Source organism: Balaenoptera ricei, chromosome 10 (assembly GCF_028023285.1).
Source record: "Balaenoptera ricei isolate mBalRic1 chromosome 10, mBalRic1.hap2, whole genome shotgun sequence".
In the NCBI taxonomy this organism is placed as follows: Eukaryota; Metazoa; Chordata; class Mammalia; order Artiodactyla; family Balaenopteridae; genus Balaenoptera; species Balaenoptera ricei.
In genome coordinates this window covers 80,958,668-80,972,785 of record NC_082648.1, presented here as the reverse complement: position 1 = coordinate 80,972,785, position 14,118 = coordinate 80,958,668, and the positions used below count along the sequence as shown (strand labels likewise).

Genomic DNA, 14,118 nt, shown 5'->3' with positions numbered 1-14,118 from the left:
TTGTTATAACTGAGGAGGCGAGGAGTGTTACTGGCATCTAATGGGTGGAGATCAGGGATGCTACTCAACATCCTGCAATGCACAGGATGAGCCCCACAAGCTATGCAGCTCAAACTGTCAACAATGCTGAGGTTGAGAAACCCTGTTTTAGAGTATAAGGAATCACAGGTTGAAAAAATTCCCCCAAAATAAGTAGCCCAGCAGCTGCTTTCATTACTTACTTCTTACTTTGGGAAAATGATTCAAAAACCAAAATGGAGCACAGAAACGAAGACCCAGCACAGCCAAAAGTGAATAAAAAATAAATAAATTTATAAAAAAAAAAAAAAAACCAACATGGAAAATTAGTTATTTTTCCATGACTTGCAATCTAAAAACTCAATAGGCTCTCTAACAGTGAAATGAGTTACCTTCAAAATAACTGTATCAGAGTTTAAGCATTAAAATTTTAACCAGCCACCAATACTATATAAAACCAAAATAATTACAGCACTTGGTTATATTTGGAGATTATTTCTAAATGAACTTCTTGTTCGTCTGAACTTCAGTTTTCCAATAAAATAATTTTCTTATTAAAAAATTTCTGTTGGGGTCTCAACATATATATTTCTTATATATAAGAAATATATATGTGACTAACTGGGCCACATATGTAACTAGGAAAGTTAGATATCTAAATAAATTTAGCTTCTTCCACAAATGGCATCTTACTAAGAAGTGGTTTCCTTTGGCTACTGGCACACCTCTGTCAATGCTATAGGCCCACAAGCAAGCACCTGCATCAGGCTGAGAAACAGCCAGCAGAACCCTAAGATGCTCTTTCCAAACTAATCCTGATGTACCCTCTGGACACTCTCCTTCTCTTCCCCAGAAGAGCTCTCTCAGAAGAGCTGTATACCTTTTTAGAAAAGCAATCTGTAGTCTGCAACAACTACTGGCCAAATTCTGATTCTGGTTCCTCATCAACTATTTGCTCTGTCTTCTAGATGCTAGTGATTGACTGCTAACAGCATTCCACTAGAAAAGTTTAGCAAAAGGGAAACTTAAATGGCAATCATCATTTGTTCATCTACCACTAACCAAATATTTATCGAGCACCTACTATACTAACTACAGTTATAGTAATTTTCTACCATTAACTTCTCCCAGAGGATATTCAAGGAAAAGTTAACTTTGCTTTACCTATAAAAGGAAACTAAGTTCAACTGCTCAACTTCATGGATTTTTTTTTCTTACTGTTTTTAAATTAAAAATTCAAACAGTACAAAAAGATATAAAATGTGAAAAAACTTTTTTTCCTACCCCTAATCACTACTCCTTCTCCCAAAATGTAATAAGCATTCTTTAGGTTGTGAATTCTTCCCCCCAAATTTGGTATCCATTTATGACTGAAAGTGGCTGTCAATAGAGATGACTAAGATGACTCCCACATTTTTGGTTTGAACAAGTAGGTGGTGCTATTTACTGAAATATAAAATAGCAGCAGAGGAACAAGTCTGAAGAGGGAGGCAATGAGTTAGAGGAACCTGTGAGATATTCAAATGTGAGTAATTTGGACCTAGAATATTTGGAGATCAGGAGAGTGGCCTAGTCTGAATGAATAGATTTTTTGGCAAATAGGTATGGTGGCAAACCCATATAAGAGCATATAGGTATGGTAACACATGGAGTAAATGAGATCAGCTAACGATAACTCATAGTGTGAGAAGACAAGAGGGTCCTAAGAGAGATCAATATTTTAGAAGAGAGTAAAGCCAAAGCTGGAAAATAATAAGAGTAAAAGTAAAAATAGTTAAGATTTTTTGAGTTGATTATATGTTAGGCATTAAGTTAAGCATATTTTATAATACCTCATTTACTCCTAACAACAAACTTCTAAAGAGGTATTATTACTACCACCCCCATTTTAGAAGGAAACTGGTGTATACGGAGGTTAAATAAGTTGTCCAAGGTCACCCAGCAGAACGTGAAGCTAGCTGGTCTGAGTCCAAAGCCTACACCCTTAACCATAACACAAAATTGCCTGAGGAAAAAGGAGATCTAAAAGGAACAACTAACGCTTCTCTCACAAATTTGTCTTACTATTTTAAAATATGTTTTTAAAAAAATTTTTATTTACTTTATTTTTGGCTGCATTGAGTCTTCATTGTTGTGTGCAGGCTTTTCTCTGGTTGCGGTGAGTGGGGGCTACTCTTCGTTGTGGTGTGTGGGTTTCTCTTGTTGTGGAGCACGGGCTCTAGGTGCACGGGCTTCAGTAGTTGTGGCACGCAGGCTCAGTAGTTGTGGCTTGCGGGCTCCAGAGCGCAGGCTCAGTAGTTGTGGCACACGGGCTTAGTTGCTCCGCGGCATGTGGGATCTTCCCGGACCATGGCTTGAACCCGTGTCCCCTGCATTGGCAGGCGGATTCTTAACCACTGTGCCACCAGAGAAGCCCCTAAAATATAGGTTTTATTGTACAGGTGTGGTGAGGCCAACAGATCAGCAGACAACTGCCATTGGAAAGATAGTTTGTTATATTCACAGATCCCAAGAGAAGGGAGCAGGCTGTGCCACAAGGGAGGGATGGGCATGTGGGCAGCACCATGGTCAGTCAGGAGGGAGAGGAGGGAAATTATGGGAGAGAGCCTTTATTGTGCTTTCTGTGGGAAGGAATGGGCAACGCAAGGTAAGCAGGCCTAAGGCTGGCGAAATGGATGATTACAGCAGTCTCTGGAGCATAAGGGCTGTCCCTAGTAGGGTCTGGTACCTGACCCCAGTATGATTAGGCAGATAGATAGTAGCCAGGTGAGTAGTGTACTATCATTTAGTAACCTGGGAGGAGCAACCCCTCCAGGGTCAGCAAGGCTCCAAGTTGTTTCATGCATCAGAATACAGAAAGTAAAAGAGATGGCTAATATATGTCAGATTTTATATTCTGTAAGGTCTAAAATGCAGGCCCTGCATGGTACAATTTTTAATTCACTTATATATTTCCCCCCTCTCTTCAGGCTGTCCTCATCTCAAATTATTCCCCTTTCACTGGTGGCTCTAAGTTTCACAGAACTACAGTCTCTTAAATCTGGAAAACAAATCTGGATTTTTTCCCCTGTGAGTATATTTTAGAAAATGGCAGCTCCTCCAAACCTTCACAGAATTGGTATTCTTATGATCTATAGGCTCCATGATTTTTCTGTTTACTCATTCCAGGGTTACAGTTTCCCACAGGCTATGGGGGCCATAGGTAGTGGACATCTGGAAATAGCCCTTGACTTGCTCCCTCTGCCCATTTCTAAGGCTAAAGCAGTGTTTACCTCTGGTTTGGAAATGTCAGTGGAGGCTGCTAATTCTGTTTGATGCTACCAGCTGCACTTTTTTCTCACAAGAGGATGATCAGTGTAGATTCTCACCTGTTTGTTGATTCCCTCACCACTAATTCCTCCCCAAACAGCAGCACTAAACATTTACTGAGTAACCACACTGTCAGGCATTGTTCTAAACATTTTTATGTACTAACTCTCATCGTTACAATAACCTTTTGTGGCAGAACTCATTTAAGATAAGAGGAAACTAAGGCACAGAGAGACCAAGTAACTTGGCCAAGGTCACAGAGACAGTAAATGGTAGAGCCAGGATTTGAACCTAGGCAGCCTGACAGAGTTAAAGCTGTTATTTACTCCACTACATTGCAAATAACTTAAAGTAAATAAGTTCATTAACTTGGTCTAATATAGTATTTTGTATAGTTTGCATATTTTTTAACCAGAAACTGAACTTGTAATTTTTAAATTACTTAACAGATTAAGTTAGAAAATTCAAAACAGGTCAGCCTAAGTCTCCCAATAATATCTACATTTATTACCAATCATTTCTCTTTCAGATGAGCTATAATTCATATGCATTTGCCTCAGATTACACAAGCCTAGAAGCTGGCTACAAAGAATCTTGTTTTAAAAATCCAATGAGCTGGACTTAAAAGTGGTTTGAAAGAGTAGAGTGTTATTACAATGACAATATATTCATGTGTGTTATTTGTGTGGAAAAAGGTGCCCAACATAAGGTCTGATTACAAAGGTGCTGAATTCTTAATTTAGCAAATGAATAGAATGATCCCGAGCACTTTTCTGTATCAAAACTAATGATCTACTCGACTATTACACAGTTCCTTTATTTACAGCATCAGTACTATATCAAAGCAAAATGCTAACTACTGTCAGATGTCAGATGTTATGTGATCTCTGCAAGTCTATATTAAACACAAAAAGCAATAGGAAAATAGTTAGCTACTAACAGAAGGTAGTAGGAGGCAGGAAGCATTGGCATAGAAACCTGAAATTGTGTGATGTAGAAGTAACTGTTAATGAAGACTTTACAACGATATAAATCTGTGCTTCGAAGCCTTCAATTTCCATTCCCTTGTTAATAGAATTTATCAAATTACTTACAGGTAACTTTTTTTTTCAAGTCTGTATCAATTTTTAGTTTCTTCAGGAAAAAACTACTATAATTTAAGTTACATACTTTAAAAAGTTTCTATCATACCAGTAGAACCTCTAAAAGATCTTTTATTCAAAACAAAATCTTTAAGGAAAAAGATATCTGTAAAAGGAATCTGATGGAGAATATTTGTCTGGAAACAATTATTTATTAGCTATTAAAAATATTTTAAAAGTCTTTTATCTGAATACTGCTTAAAGCTGTAGGTCTAAATGTGATTATCAATATAGAACAGCATTTTTTTTGGAAAATATGATTGAAAAGGATGAACTCCTGTTGTCAGTTGCTATGATTTCCTTATTTCTTCCCAGCTAACTGCAGAACCTCACAAAATAAGCTGATGAGGAAGACAAGACTGTCATGACCAAATTACGCAAGGTAGCTATTTTCTCTATTTTTAATGAAGAAGCTTTTGGTATATAAAGAGCTAAAACCGTCACAGTTAACAAAACCCTACAAAGGGAAATAAATTTCTCCACTACTATTAATTATATTGCCAATATACAGAATTTCTATAGACCTTTCACTTACCTTTAATCAGCACACAATCACAAAGTATAATTTAAAAATAACTACTTATTGCCCCCCCCCCACCTTAAACCTTGAATAATATCATAGAAAAGTACCTTGCAAAATTAAAGATATTATAAAATAACAGGAAATACTTTTTGGGGTATACACATTTCAGTATAACTTCTAAATTACTATTCCAAAAGCCCCAAATCCATGTGTTAATTTAATTGTTCCTCATTATTAGCAAAGCAAAATCTAATCATAAAACTTAAAAAGATTAAGTAAGCTAAAAGGGTTCTTTAAAATTGGTCCAATGAATTAAACTACTCACAGGCAGCATAGTTCTAATTTCTCCACTTGACCTAGAGGAAAAATTTACTGCCTCTTGACCATATTCCTTTGATCCGTACACTTCTTTCTTTGATGGTTCCCACTTGTTTCTCCAGCACTACCGTACAAAATGGCCACTGAACTGGAGGGCGTGTCTTCATCATTACTAAGCATTTTCCTATCAGAAGCAGTTCTTTGAAAAAACCTGAACGTAATTTCTTCAGTGCCACTCAGTATTACTCCATAACTGCAGAAGTAGTAATAGGGATAGTGGTGTTTAAAAAATACCATTAGCGAATATTACTTAATATTTACATTTACTTAGGTTATTTTTTTTAAACCAACAGCAGATAAGACATATATTCATAAATTTTCCTGGCTGCAGGCTTCTGATATTTTCCAACAGAAATTCATTCTATCCAATTAATCTTTCATGAAATGTTATAAACAACAAAAAGCTTTAAAAACATTAACTTTACATTTTTTCCTATATAATAGTACAAATGTACTTAAGTACAATAACATCTAGTCCAAAACAAAACATATCCATCAAAAGAAAGATGAAGAGATGCAAAGGGAGAAAACTCACACAGCTTATAGGCTCAACTGATTAAAAACAAAGAGCAATAGTGACTTGGTCTTAACTAAAGAAAGAGAAGAAAGTAATCCTGATTGAGCTCTCTCTAGTTCTGATGCTACCCTTAATGTTATTCAGTATATGGTTCATCAACTGGCATGTATTGGGCACTTACTGAAGGTACAGCAGAAGCAAGATGAGAAAGGAAAACTATCATTTTTAACTGCTTTAGAAAAAAAATTAGAGCCAGGTTAAACACACTAGCAAAATGTTGGGTGTGAGAAGAGCGTGCAGTAAACATTAAAATGAGGTTTGGACATTATTAGATCACATCCAACCTTATTTTCGTTTTTCCTTATTCCAAATAGTAATAATAATAAAAAAGGTGGAGACAGAATTTGTGGTTCTGTTAAGAGATAGAGGGGAGGTCTTTCTCTCAAAATGATTCATTATTCCCTATCATCAGGGAGCTTCTGCAAGGAAAAGTAAAACCAAAAAAACATGGCAAAATATATACTAAAGTAGAAAATCCACTTTAATAAATGTGTTAAAGAGATATGAGGTTAACCACTGTGGATTTATCAGCAAAATCTCAACAATAGGATATAGTTGGCCAGATTCTGTCAGCAAAATAAATTACAAAGTGGATTTAAAAATAAAGGATGTCCTCAAATATTTCAAATAAAGATGAACAGGCATTCTGATCTTCTGTAGTGGGAGTAACATTACATGTGTTAGCAATATTCTAAAAATCCAGAGACAATGAAGTCAGTACACTAACACTATAGCCCTGTGGAGTACATTGAGCTTTGGGCCTTTTCTCCTAACTCCTTAAGGCATGATTTGCTCCTGGGAACTCAGAGAACACCTGGTAGAGAACCAGGAAAACTAAAATTGAGCCAGGGTTTCTGATCTAAAAATAGACTGGAGGGCTTCCCTGGTGGCGCAGCGGTTAAGAATCCGCCTGCCAATGCAGGGGACACAGGTTCGAGCCCTGGTCCGGGAAGATCCCACATGCCGCAGAGCAACTAAGCCCATGTGCCACAACTACTGAGCCTGTGTTCTAGAGCCCGCGTGCCACAACTACTGAGCCCACGTGCCACAACTACTGAAGCCCGTGCGCCTAGAGCCCATGCTCCACAACAAGAGAAGCCACCGCAATGAGAAGCCCGCGCTTGGCAACGAAGAGTAGCCCCCGCTCACTGCAACTAGAAAAAGCCCGCACACAGCAGCGAAGACCCAATGCAGCCAAAAATAAATTAAATAAATAAATAAATAAATAAATAAAAATAGACTGGAAATGAGCAGACTCTCTCCCTGTATTTCCTAATTAATGGAAGCCCCTAGGGGCCTACTCTCATTTAGTAAACCAACCTTCCAGATTCAAGAAAAATTTAATACTAAAGGATGATCTGGTATAACTCCTTTATAACAGATGGGAAACAAGCTTTAGAGAAATTAAGTGATTCACTTAAGATATCATTGCTAATCAATCTTAGTCTCTTGACTACTAGTCTAGTCCCCTTTCCACAATGTTTTCAAAAAATGAAAGCTGTAGGGCTTCCCTGGTGGCGCAGTGGTTAAAGAATCCACCAGCCAAGGCAGGGGACACGGGTTCGAGCCCTGGTCCGGGAAGATCCCACATGCCACGGAGCAGCTAGGCCTGTGCGCCACAACCACTGAGCCTGCACTCTAGAGCCCGCGAGCCACAACTACTGAAGCCCGCACGCCTAGAGCCCATGCTCCACAACGAGAAGCCACCGCAGTGAGAAGACTGGCCCCCGCTCACCGCCAATAGAGGAAAGCCTGCACACAGCAATGAAGACCCAACACAGTCAAAAACTAAAAAAATAAAAAATAAACAAAATAGATAAATTAAAAAATTTTTAAAAATGAAAGCTGTTAATATAACTACATAAGTAATTAAAAGTAATTTAAGAACTGTGTATCATAGCGTGAGACAAAGGAACCTGCATTTTAATAAATGCAATAAAAATACATAAAAGAGAGACTAATTTACTACCTTTTGTGATGTTTACATATTTTTAAAAATGTTAAAATCTATACTGGAGCTCTGAGGATACGTGATGAAGCCAAAATAGTAGAAACAACATGACCCAGACAGAAAAAAGGCAAAGACTTGTCCCTCAAGAAAAATTTGTACAATTCATGTGAAATAAATTTATTCTTGCATATATGGTAATAAACTAGCTTTGGACTTAATGGTCAATCTTGTATGTCAATAGGTTCCGATTTAATAACTCCATTAATAAATTTCCTTTCTATTACAGATACTGATAAAAGCAGGAATTTTGCTATGCTTCTGATCTCAGCTGCTATTCAGAAGTAAATTACAAAATACAACTGTAAAGCTTTATGTACTACGGGTAACTGAAAATGCATTTTAAGGAAAAATAAGATGACACAACAATACCTACAATTTTATATGTATAATTTTTCCAGACAGCAAGCTCCATTATCAAAATAGCAAATACTGTCAATGTATACATACACAGACGAAAACAATTTCCTTCCATTAGTGAAATCAATAATGCAAGTAGGAAAGAATCTACAAACATTACTTATAAAACATGCCTTACTGTTCTTTAGAGATGTATAATAACCTTTAAAAATATAAAGAAAGGAGAATCTTTCAAGCAAGAGAGGATTTTTTTTTAACTTTCTTTTAAATGTGGGAGATTATGTGAGAGCCATCTCACATTCATTTGACTGATTTAGTGCTGGGGGTCAGGGGAAGCTAAACCTGAACACACTGCCAACAAAGGGTTAACATTTAATAATTTACTGAGAAGGATGAAGGAGGGAAAGAAATCAAGACAAGAGGGGCTTTCCCAGTTCTGAACAGTTACTTTCCCCAGTTATGAACAAGGGAAAAAAGAATGAATTTCAACAAATATCAAAAGGAACTCAACTACAGAAAAGGGTTACCATGGATGGAGAGTTCATAGAGTAAAAAGGTCCCTTGAGGACAACACTGTCCCTCTAAGAAAGTTACCAGAAAATAGTTTAGATGCACTACAAATAATGCAAAGAGGTAGAAATATTAGTCCTTTAAATAATAAGTTCTTATTTTCAGGTACTCTTCCCTCTAGGAGTAGAAGGATTCAAGATAGGATAAATGACTCAAAATTTCTGCCATTAATCTATAATGAAAAAATCTAACAGCTATGAATGAGCAATACCAGAACTAGTCTCCTAAGGTGACTAGAGAATTTTTACTCTCAAAACATCTTAATTAGAGATTACAATAACAGAGCAAAATGACAACATTGGTATCTTAGTACTTATCTTGCTTAATACCCACATTAGATATGGAGTCCATCATTTTCTAAACTTTGTCCTGTTGCTGCTCAGCCTGAGTGTGAGGTTATGTTGTCCTTCCCACTTCAGCCTCCAGGGGTAGTCAGGCTCCAAGATAAAGGAACTAACTTTGAAGATATATATGGAATCTAGCCTTGAAGAAATGAAAGTGGTCAGATTCTAGGGCAAGGACCAGAGGACCAGAAGTTGGGCCTGGGAACCTCATTCTTCCTTCCTTTTCTTTAATTCATCTACTACAGCATCTTTCAGACCATCCCCAGTCCTCCCAGGCTAGGAGGACGCAAAGATGACTTCTGGAGGGAGAATACAAAAGACCAAGATTAGAAGATAGTAAAACTGACTAATAATCAAGGAAATTGGTATTAAACCAAGCGATTTCAAAAAGGTTTTAAATAGGGAAAGGATGTGATTAGAATAGTTTCCAAAACTTTGCTTGATTTAAAATTAAAATTTTAACACAGCACATGACTCTCTGAGTTAGTTTTAAGACGTAAACGAGTCTGATTTCCGATTCTGAAAATCATTAAAGTAACAGTATTACACCAAGGATACTAAAAACATCCCAGTTGCAGGTGGAGTCAAGATGGCGGATTAGGATGACGTGGAATTCATGTCTCCACACAAGTAGGGGACCTACCAGGCACCGGTAGGGGACCACGGACACCTAAGGGGACGGGAGGAACCATCAGCAACCAGGTAGGGCGTGGGGCGTGGGGGGAGTGAAGGGAGAGAAGAAGTGGAGGTGGGAGGGGACTGGCGCCACTGAGGGGCAGCTTGGGAAGGGGAAGGGATCCCACGCCCGAAGGGGTAAGTTGGGGGACCATTGGGAGGACAGAGGATCAAAAGGGAGCATGGACAGGTTTCCCCTGCCCACTTGGGCCCCCAGGAACCTGCTGAGATTGGGCCTGATCCTCTGCCCACCTAGGCCCCCTCCAGCCACGCAGGTCCTGAGGGAGGGGGAGCAAAAGTAAAGGCTGGACCCTGAGCGGGGGCTGGGGGAGGGGAGGAGTTCTTACACCCAGTGGGACCCACCCATGGTTAGGGGTCCAGCGGCAATGGGGGGGACCTGGGGGGAGACGGTGGGGGAGGGGCACGAAGGAACGGAAGGGAACGGGGCCAGCGCTTTCCCTGTCCACTTAGGCACCGGGGAGCCTGTTGGGCTCCTGGGCCTAATGCTCTGCCCTTGGAGCCTCCCTCCTGCCCCGTAGAACCCAAGCCCCGTCCCTACACCCCCACCCAGGGCCCCATCTCTACACTCGGAGACCCCCTCCAACGTGCTGGGCCCACACCCCACTCACACACCCTCACCCAGGGCCCTACCTCCAAACTCCGGAACTCCACACTCCAGACGCCCTCCTTTCCACGGCTGTCTCTCTCCCTCCACGCAGATCCTAAGCAGAGGCTCCGCCCCACGCTTGAATGTTGCTCCGCCCCATGCTTGAACGTCGCCCCCCCCCACCCACCTAGGTCCCACCCCACCCTAAACCCTGCCCCTGCCTAAACTCTGCCCCCATAGCCAAGGCTTTTTTTTTTCCTTCTTCTTTTTTCCTCTTTTAGATTGGGGTTCTATTTTACTTTGCTGACTCACTGTTGTTGATTCATTTATATTTTTATTTTTCCTAATAAATCTTTATTTTTCTAATTTTATTTTATTCTTTATACTTTGTTATTGTCCTCTCCTTTTGGCTTGTTTCTCCCTGCCCCATCCCCCACTTTATTTTTCTTTTTTCTGATGTGGTTTTATTTTACCTTGTTGCTGTTGCTCCAATTATATTTTTATTTTCCCTAATATATTTTTTATCTTTCTAATTTTATTTTGTTTCTTATTCTTTCATATTGTACTACTCCTTTTTTTGTTTCCTTCGTTTTTTTTTTCTTTTCTGCTACGCCATGAAGCTTGTGCGATCTTGGTTCCCAGGCCAGGGGTTGGGCCCGAGCTCCTGTGGTGGGAGCTCCGCGTCCAAACTGCTGGACTAACAGAGAACCTCAGACCCCAGGTAATATTAACTGGAGTGAGGCCTCCCGGAGGTCCTACTCTCAGCACCAAGACCCGGCTCTATCCAACTGCCTGAAAACTCCAGTGCTGGACGCCTCAGGCCAAACCAGTAAGACAGGAATACAGCCCCACCCATCAAAAAAAAAAAAGAAAGAAACGACAAAAAAATACGTTACAGATGAAAAAGCAAGGTAAAAACCTACAAGGCCAAATAAATGAAGATGAAATAGGCAACCTACCTGACAAAGAATTCAGAGAAATGATAGTGAAGATAATCCAAAATCTCAGAAACAGAACTGAGAAAACACAAGAAACATTTAACAAGGGTCTAGAAGAACTAAAGAGCAAACAAACGGTGATGAACAACACAATTACTGAAATTAAAAAATACTCTAGAAGGAATCAATAGCAGAATAACTGAGGCAAAAGAACGGATAAGTGAGCTGGAAGATACAATGGTGGAAATAACTGCCAGGGAGCAAAATAAAGAAAAAAGAATGAAGAGAATTGAGGACAGTCTCAGAGACCTCTGGGACAACATTAAACGCGCCAGCATTTGAATTACAGGGGTCCCGGAAGAAGAAAAGAAAAAGAAAGGGTCTGAGAAAATATTTGAAGAGATTATAGTCGAAAACTTCCCTAACATGGGACAGGAAATAGTCAATCAAGTCCAGGAAGCGCAGAGAGTCCCATACAGGATAAACTCAAAGAGAAACACACCGAGACACATATTAATCAAACTATCAATAATTAAATACAAAGAAAAAATATTAAAAGCAGCAAGGGAAAAGCAGCAAATAACATGCAAGGGAATCCCCATAAGGTTAACAGCAGATCTTTCAGCAGAAACTCTGCAAGCCAGAAGGGACTGGCAGGACATATTTAAAGTGATGAAAGGGAAAAACCTACAACCAAGATTACTCTACCCAGCAAGGATCTCATTCAGATTCGATGGAGAAATTAAAACCTTTACAGACAATCAAAAGTTAAGAGAATTCAGCACCACCAAATCAGCTTTACAACAAATGCTAAAGGAACTTCTCTAGGCAGGAAACACAAGAAAAGGAAAAGACCAACAAAAACAAACCCAAAACAATTAAGAAAATGGTAATAGGAACATACCTATCGATTATTACCTTAAATGTAAATGGATTAAATGCTCCAACCAAAAGACACAGACTGGCTGAATGGATACAAAAAACAAGACCCATACATATGCTCCCTACAAGAGACCCACTTCAGACGTAGGGACACATACAGACTGAAAGTGAGGGGATGGAAAAAGATATTCCATGAAAATGGAAATCAAAAGAAAGCTGGAGTAGCAATTCTCATATCAGACAAAATAGACTTTAAAATAAAGACTAATACAAGAGACAAAGAAGGACACTACATAATGATCAAGGTATCAATCCAAGAAGATATAACAATTGTAAATATTTATGCACCCAACATAGAAGCACTTCAATACATAAGGCAAATGTTAACAGCCATAAAAGAGGAAATCGACAGTAACACAATAATAGAAGGGGATTTTCACACCCCACTTTCACCAATGGACAAATCATCCAAAATGAAAATAAATAAGGAAACACAAGCTTTAAATGACACATTAAACAAGATGGACTTAATGGATATTTATAGAACATTCCATCCAAAAACAACAGAATACACTTTCTTCTCAAGTGCTCACGGAACATTCTCCAGGACAGACCATATCTTGGGTCACAAATCAAGCCTTGGTAAATTTAAGAAAATTGAAATCATGTCAAGTATCTTTTCTGACCACAGTGCTATGAGACTAGATATCAATTACAGGAAAAAAAACTGTAAAGAATACAAACACATGGAGGCTAAACAATACACTACTAAATAACCAAGAGATCACTGAAGAAATCAAAGAGGAAATCAAAAAATCCCTAGAAACAAATGACAATGGAAACACGATGACCCAAAACCTATGGGATGCAGCAAAAGCAGTTCTAAGAGGGAAGTTTACAGCAATACAATCCTATCTTAAGAAACATCTCAAAGAAACAACCTAACCTTACACCTACAGCAATTAGAGAAAGAAGAACAAAAGAACCCCAAAGTTAGCAGAAGGAAAGAAATCATAAAGATCAGATCAGAAATAGATGAAAAAGAAATGAAGGAAACGAGAGCAAAGATCAATAAAACTAAAACCTGGTTCTTTGAGAAGATAAACAAAATTGATAAACCATTAGCCAGACTCATCAAGAAAAAAAGGGACAAGACTCAAATCAACAGAATTAGAAATGAAAAAGGAAAAGTAACAGCTGGCACTGCAGAAATACAAAGGATCGTGAGACATTACTACAAGCAACTATATGCCAATAAAATAGACAACCTGGAAGAAATGGACAAATTCTTAGAAAAGTACAACCTTCCGAGACTGAACCAGGAAGAAATAGAAAATATAAACATAACAATCACAAGCACTGAAATTGAAACTGTGATTAAAAATCTTCCAACAAACAAAAGCGCAGGACCAGAGGGCTTCACAGGCGAATTCTATCAAACATTTAGAGAAGAGCTAACACCTATCTTTCTCAAACTCTTCCAAAGTATAGTAGAGTGAGGGGTATGCCCAAACTCATTCTACAAGGCCACCATCACCTTAATACTAAAACCAGACAAAGATGTCACAAAAAAAGAAAATCACAGGCCAATATCACTGATGAACATAGATGCAAAGCTCCTCAACAAAATACTAGCAAACAGAATCCAACAGACAGCACATTAAAAGGATCGCACACCATGATCAAGTGGAGTTTATCCACGGAATGCAAGGATTCTTCAACATATGCAAATCAATCAATGTGATACACCATATTAACAAATTGAAGAAGAAAAACCATATGAAAAA

General features: G+C 38.7%; 1 protein-coding gene across 7 annotated transcripts in view; it reads right to left on the bottom strand.

Moving 5' to 3' along the window:
- VEZT (vezatin, adherens junctions transmembrane protein) overlaps positions 1 to 14,118 on the bottom strand; it is a 73,280-nt gene that overhangs the window by 45,923 nt on the left and 13,239 nt on the right. Inside the window, exon 1 of one of the 7 annotated variants that reach the window (XM_059936690.1) lies at positions 5,318 to 5,563. The exons of the other annotated variants lie outside the window; for them this stretch is intronic. Within the exon in view, the coding sequence (XP_059792673.1) occupies positions 5,318 to 5,326 (9 nt within the window). The 5' untranslated portion in view covers positions 5,327 to 5,563. Of the gene's footprint in view, positions 1 to 5,317; positions 5,564 to 14,118 lie in introns of those variants that run through there. 7 annotated transcript variants of the gene reach the window in all.